Below are 7386 nucleotides of genomic sequence, written 5' to 3'. Positions count from 1 at the left end.
CCCGCCATTGTGATTTTTCCGTAATTTCAACAATATTTGGCAGCTTTTTTTGGTTTTGGCGTCGTTTTTGGCGATAATTAGCAATGTCCCGTATTTTCCCGTATTTGGAATCTCAATGTCCCGTATTTATCTCGAAGAAATATGGTCAATCTAGTTCTAACTCTGTAAACTGCAATTAATTCCATTCTGTTGTGAATTCCCATCAGAAGATGGCGACATGTGTGCCATATTTCTATAAACATAGTTATAGTTATATATATTTCATAGTTTTGAATTCGAATCAGCAGATGGCAGCATAAGCTGAGTGTAGATTGATAAACGTAGTTTTTTTTGCTTCGATGAACACATGGCAGCACAGACCAGCTCCATAACACAGAGGACGCATCGAGCTCCGTAGATTTTTCCTACCGGGTGGAAGTAAACAACTCGCCGGCGCATCGAATGAACTTGACGAAAAGCAAGATGGCAGCCTGTTGTTTGTTTTCGTTTCCGAAATCCTTGATGGCCGTAAATTTCAAAGTCATATCACGTGGCGCCGCGACGGCGTCAAACTCCCGGGTCAAGACATTCTCGGTCTACAGATGGGACCCGGACAAGAAGAATGACAAGCCGCGGATGCAAGATTACAGCGTCGACCTCAACACCTGTGGGCCCATGGTGCTGGACGCGTTGATAAAAATAAAAAACGAAATGGATCCCACGTTGACCTTTAGAAGGTCTTGCCGGGAAGGCATCTGCGGATCGTGCGCCATGAACATAGGTGGCGTCAACACCCTGGCCTGCATCTGCAAGATCGACACGAATTTCTCCAAACCGGCCAAGATATATCCCCTCCCCCACATGTACGTCATCAAGGACCTGGTCCCGGACATGAACAATTTCTACGCTCAGTACAAGTCCATACAGCCTTGGCTTCAAAAGACCTCCGGCGACACCAAGCTCGGCCAACAGCAGAACCTGCAGAGCATCGAGGACAGGAAGAAGCTCGACGGCTTGTACGAGTGCATCCTCTGCGCCTGTTGCTCGACCTCGTGCCCAAGCTACTGGTGGAACGGGGACAAATACCTTGGGCCGGCTGTCCTCATGCAGGCCTACAGGTGGGTCATCGATTCCAGGGACCAGGCCACCGGAGACAGGCTCGATAAGCTTCGAGACCCTTTCTCTGTCTACCGCTGCCATACCATCATGAATTGTACCAAGACTTGCCCAAAGGGACTCAATCCTGGCCGAGCTATCGGGGAATTGAAGAAGCTGCTATCGGGTATCGCAAAGAAAGACGAACCACAACTGTCCGGCAATGCCTAGATACGATTTGGTAGAATGTTGTAAATGGAGGATGTTTTTCCCCCTCTGTTTTCTAGCAATATAATCCACATAGTTTGTTGACTTTGCACCTAAAAGATGGAATTTACCTGTGATGACGTGCTCAGAGCTATATCATTTGGGTTCCTATTTTATTTCTAATGTAGATTCAATATATTGGGTTTATTTACCTCAATTTATACCGATCTGCCATCATTTGAAAAAAAAATGCAAATTGTACAAGATTTCAGAACAATATATTTATTAATTTCCTTATGTTAAATTAAATCATGTCAACTTTGGAATTAAATACTAAACACTGATGATATGTGCCATCTACCCCTGATTGCATTCTCTTGGCAGCAAGAAATGCGTCTCTGGTGACAACTCCAGATGCTCGTTAACCCTCACAATTAAATTACACAAGCACCAGTGAATTTCAAAAATGGTAAATTTCCAGTGTATGGTATACTACTACTTAGCAACTTTCTTTTTTCTTTGGCGAGAAAAACATGAGTATGATGAGAAGTCAAGAGTGAGACACGATCATACTTTTTGGATGCCTTTCTTGCCAAAGAAACAATCGCCAACACATAGCTAAAAAGAAATAATACTATGGCTATTAAAAACAAAGAAAAAAACAGTGATGAAAAAGAAACATCAAAAACAATAACCTCAGACAAAATAAGGGATTGCGATTAAAATATAACATCCTGGAACGTAAGAGTTCAGTAAAAAACAATTGCAAGGTTGAAATTATAATGGCCAGTATGTTAAAAGTTAATTAAAATGTGAAATGTGGAACCCCTGATGAAACAAATCTGAAATAACACATTCCGACAGGAAAAGCAATGTAACATGCTGGGAAAACAGTATATACCATAAATGAATAAACAAAAAAAAAACTAAACTTAACATGCTCTTCAAATGGGACGGTCTATACTAAATACTAAAGCTTATTATTAAATGACTACCACTGAGATGTGATGTCACCTTCAGATGATAACCGATGATGAAAAAAGTAACAACCCAGAAGCCTAAGTGGCCATTCGCGTATTACGTCAACAAATGTTCAGCCATCTTTGACAAAATTTCCTCGGCTCTGCCCCCCCCCCCTACTTTCTAACACATATTGGGATCAGAGACACGCAGTTAAAAACAAAAAAAATTGCTCATAACCCCCGCCCCCCTCTCTTCCTGAGACAGATTTGTTTTTCGATGCAAAAAAATTTTTAAAAGAAATTAAATATCAGAAAGTCCTTGATATGTTATGGAAGTAAATTCCTGTTAATTTCAATTATATTTAAGGGCTCAAAACTGCTCTGAGAAATTCATCTCAATTCCGTTCAAAGAGCATGTATCCTCTTTTGTACAGGAGTCCAGCAAATCACTCAAGGACAATGCATGTAACGTGACACGAAAGTTTAGCCAACCCTCTCCCCTACTCTCTATAAGTGAAGCAAGACCATCTATATAGTATACTATATAAAAAAATAGACTATATATACGAATCTATTATCTGGCGTTGATAGAGGACTTGTCAATAGAAGGGAATGCTAGTTCAGGTGCCCCAAACTAGGGAAAGGTTTTTCTTGGTTTTGGCAGTCCCAGTAAAAGTATTTCATATCGTTTAAAAAAGGTGGTTTATGGGCATAAGCATCATTCAAACACTCTTCCCTCTCCCATTTTTATCAAAAGTCAGCAAATCTGAAACCCCCTCCCCTTATTGACGCTGACGTAATACTTGAATGGTTCCTAAGGAAATAATAGACAAAAAATGCATGTGGAATAAATTGGTGGACCAAGAAGAAAAGGGATTATACTATAGCTGTTCCCTAAAATGCTTTCGAAGGAGGGTAAAATGCTTAAAATGAAGTACTGCAAGTCCCTGACAAATAAATAGCCAATGTTGTTGAATACAAAAGCATTTATTTTCAATTAATTGCATGTAGATAAAATCAGAATTCATAAATTGAAATAAAAATTTGATTATTTCACAGAAAGTATATCAAAAGTGAAACATAGTCCAGAAAAACTGCCAAAAGAATGTGGTTAGGAGGAAAAATGTATCGCATTGATAAAATGAGTGAGCAGTTGAAGAAATATGTTTGTTTTGGCTTCTAGTCAAAAAGAAATCCTATATGAGCTATGTATGATGTGATGTATTTGTTTCAGCAGTAGTGAATATATTTTTCCTTTCCCTCGTTCTGACTCATGAACAATGATTGAGATAATACCAATGTAAAGGATTCTAAGATCTGTAGACCCCAGCCTGTGTTGATGTTTTTTTTTTTTTTACTGTAGCCTACATTTGTTATTGCTGTAGCATCAGTTTCAGTTCATTCTGATCAAATCCATGATGAAAATTTAAAGATAAGGCAAGTCAAAAATAATTTCCTGCTTTTGAACCTTAGCTTTTCGAGAAGTGCTTTCTTTATTAATCAGCAAAATATGTAACACTTCAAAAGAAAATGCAATCAAGTTTTACAGCTATCTATGTTGCATTGTGAATACCCGATATGTGTTCCCTGTGATAAAAGTTTTTTTTTTTCAAATCAGCGAAAGTCATTTGTCATACAGAGGCACGTAAGCACGATCCTTTATATATAAATCCTCTCTCACCCCTCCCCTTTCCACACACAAAGTGTCATCTTTTGCATATACCTATATAGGGGTCTGTCCATATTTTTTTTATATAAAGTCTAATTTTTGTGAAAAAAAATCATTTTGTAGGAAAATGTCACATTTTGATTTCATTAATTTTTATTTTGTTAAGGGTGTGGAAAACGGACCCAAATTTGACTGAACAGAACAAACCCTTGCTATTACTATGGGTGATGCATTCAAAACTTGCACATATTACTTTTTGAAGCATAGGAGTAAATAGACTTGAAAGTCTGGCGGGGGGAGGCACGATGTCATATATACGTTAGATCAGACGACTCCACCTTTAATACTGGGCCCCTTCCCGTATCTTTGCCCATGTTTTGAAATAGAGCAGCGGTTCCCAAATACTTTTAGTCCTAAACCCCCCTCTCCCGGAAATCTTGGTGTCTGCCATGTACCACCATTCATAGCAGCAGAAACTACCACCATCTACCAGCAAGAATATCCTCAAACAATGGAGGGCATTCTATCTGGTGCTAGTAAATGTGATGTGAAATGGCACTGCCATCTACTGGACTGCAAAAGAACAAAAGCAATGTTTCATACTCCCCTATCAAGAGATGTCACCACAAGTATAATTTTTGTCAAATTATATTACTACTGCTGCAGTTTACCAGCTGTGTTTTTGTGTGTTTAATTTTAACATTTTAATTTATTACAATTATTTTTTGTTTCAACTTAGCTTCAATTTTTTTTTTATAATTCTTCAATTGGGCCGTGGACCCCTAATTAGAAACTGCAGGCCTAGAACACAACCATTGCAGCATGGAAATCATTAGGGATTAATTTTTTTTCTCTCCCAAAATAATTGCATCATGAATTTGAAATTTTTTTGTCCAATTGTCATATGCATGAGAAAAGCTGACCAATTAAATTAAGCACCTTAATATGTTAAATGTGTGTGCAGTGGATGGTAAACTTGTATAAAATGGTTATTTTCATTTACCTCAGCATTGTATTGGGACGATTATAACCCAAATTCGAAAGATTTTTCTGTTATCTTCGCTTCCAATATGTTCATTGCGAGATTTACGTCAACAAAATGCCAAATTTAATATTAATTTCATCTATTTAAACCTAGATCGCACAGCGTTATTTATGAATTTTGTGTTTTATTAAATTATATCCATAGAGAAGCTATTTGCATGTTCATTGAGAATCATTGAGAGAGGTAGCATATTTTGGATTACAGGGTTTTAATTTATGGATGTAAACGATATGGTGGTTTTTAGTAGCAATAAATATGTTCAAGCTCAATTTTTTTATTTTTTTTGTCAATTTACTAGCTAATTATTCTGGGTATTAGTCGATTATCAGGACAATGCCTATTGGAGACAACAAAAACCAGACAAGCCTTATGTTTGAGCATTTTGAGGGTTAAAAAAAAGTCACTTCTAAAATTACTATTATGGATAAGAATACTTGGCTACCATCAAATATAAAAAAAATGTGCTCTATATAATATCCCGCGCGCGTGCCCACTAGGGCATGTCTTGGGAGCCTAGGAAATTGAGGTCTGGTTCAAATTTTCAGGAGAAAGCATGTTAATTGGTAAGCATTTCTAGCTAGGTGGGGGGGGGGGGCTGCAGAAAAACTACTTTGCCCGGAGGTCCTCATGATACTCCTATTAAGACAGCCCTGGATGAAACTTGGCTATATGTCTCATGTCAGGCAATCCTATTCTTTTCTAAAAGCCAACTGTGAAAGCTTAGGTGCTGACAAGCGATTCTCGATACAAATCAATCACTTTACCTAGAAAAATAGAATTGTCCGCCACAACGTAGCTGTCTCATCTTGTGGTTGGAGGACTATATTAGATTTTTGAATTATGCAATTACTATATTACAAAATTATGACCAAAAATAATAAATTTTGGAAATTTTTGTTTTTAAAAATACCAGTTCTCACAATTTTACTGTGGCAAATTATTTAGTGCCAACTTTTTTGTCACTATTTGTTATAATGGTGATTGGCAGTGCAAATGCATTTGTAATATTAAACCACACAAAGCTAAGCACAATATCCTGCTATACTACAGAGAGGGAGGAAAAACTGTATTATATCTGTTTTGTAAAAGTGTTTCACGAAAGGGATCAAGCATTGTTTCAGCCATGGCTTGACAAAAAAAATTAGTCACGGTCAAATTTATTTCAAGCCAAGCACATGTTTTTCCTCAAGGAAAAATAGATTCCAAAATAATGTTTATTTGAATTTTCTACTTAACCTTTCGCTTGTTTAAAAATAAATTTTCACAAAGTCAGAATTTTTGTGTAATCCTCATACTAATTTTATGCAGCACCGATTTTCTAATTGTCACCTCGAATTCGTCAAGCCTTGGTTCAAACCAGAACTTTAAAAAGTAAAAAAAAATAATGTGCCAGCCAAATTAATATGGAGTCAAGTGTATTTTTGTATCTACACACATATAATAAGAAATAATGCTCATTTTTCTAATACTTTGTTATCCCTATTTCCTGTTGATATTCAATTTTGCATTGTCTTCAGACTCAAATTTAATGATCACACATAGAAACCTTTAGATGGCCCAGTTAATTTTGTAGTCACCATGGGAAGGTTTCCAACTTCAAGGCGCGAATGCGAGCCGATCTCCCCGTTGAAAAGTCTCGCCACAGAGAGCAACAGGCTTACAACGTAACAAATATTTAATCATTACACTTCACTTACAATTTGAAATATAGATAACAGCACTGAAATATCAAGCACAACACTAATTACACACTCAGACTGTTAGGTGCACTCACTTCGTTCCAGACTCTGCCACGAAGCTGGGCTGGAAGAGATCTCGGCAACGGGATAAGTCCGGTGGCAGAGCCCCTAGCGTTCATTCATTCAGTCACCATGGGAACTTACGTTTTGTCAAGTCCTTATTTCAACAGTTCTTTTACAATGCCTCTCTTCAAAGAAATTGTTATCAAACCTGTGGACCGCCACTTGGCAGAGGTGTATGCAGGGAGGGGAGCATGGGTGCCCAACCCCCCAAAAACAATAAAAAATTAAGAATAATTTTAAATATTTAGAGAGATATAGATGCCTTTTTTCTCAGCCAGAGATATCAAGGAAACAGTTATTTTCCGGATATTATGCTGAGGTGAGCTCGGAAAGAAAAGTCATCACGTCCCCGCCGGGACTCGAACCCAGGCCCTCTTGCATACCGGGTATGCAAGAGGGCCTGGGTTCGAGTAATAATTTCGGCATAATATCCGGAAAATAACTTTCCTTGATATCTCTGGCTGAGAAAAAAGGCATCTATATCTCTCTAAACCGTCCCACCCGGGGGCCATTTCCTGAAGTTAAGAGAGGCTACTAATGCCTCTACTTCAGCGCCTCACGACACAGTGCGTGAAATTAGGAAGGCAGATTCATGTGTCTCCAGTGGTGTAGATGGTAGCATGCTTG

General features: G+C 38.0%; 1 protein-coding gene across 1 annotated transcript; it reads left to right on the top strand.

The window, feature by feature from the left end:
• Positions 1-422: 422 nt before the first annotated feature.
• Positions 423-5226, top strand: SdhB (Succinate dehydrogenase, subunit B (iron-sulfur)). The gene has a single exon (XM_089244936.1). It carries the CDS (start codon positions 442-444, stop codon positions 1303-1305), a length of 864 nt encoding a protein of 287 aa, XP_089101062.1. The 5' UTR covers positions 423-441; the 3' UTR covers positions 1306-5226.
• The last annotated feature ends 2160 nt before the right edge of the window (positions 5227-7386 follow it).

The sequence above is a fragment of the Pholcus phalangioides genome, unplaced genomic scaffold (genome assembly GCF_987345545.1).
Source record: "Pholcus phalangioides strain wild (caught in Gottingen) unplaced genomic scaffold, Ppha-v1.0 ptg000015l_1, whole genome shotgun sequence".
Taxonomy (NCBI): Eukaryota; Metazoa; Arthropoda; class Arachnida; order Araneae; family Pholcidae; genus Pholcus; species Pholcus phalangioides.
Note: the sequence above shows the minus strand (reverse complement) of the source record. Positions and strands in the feature narration are given on the sequence as shown.

What these genes read in the sequence shown, in the direction of transcription:
- SdhB (XM_089244936.1), top strand. Translation starts at nt 442, where the DNA reads ATGAACTTGACGAAAAGCAAGATGGCAGCCTGTTGTTTGTTTTCGTTT.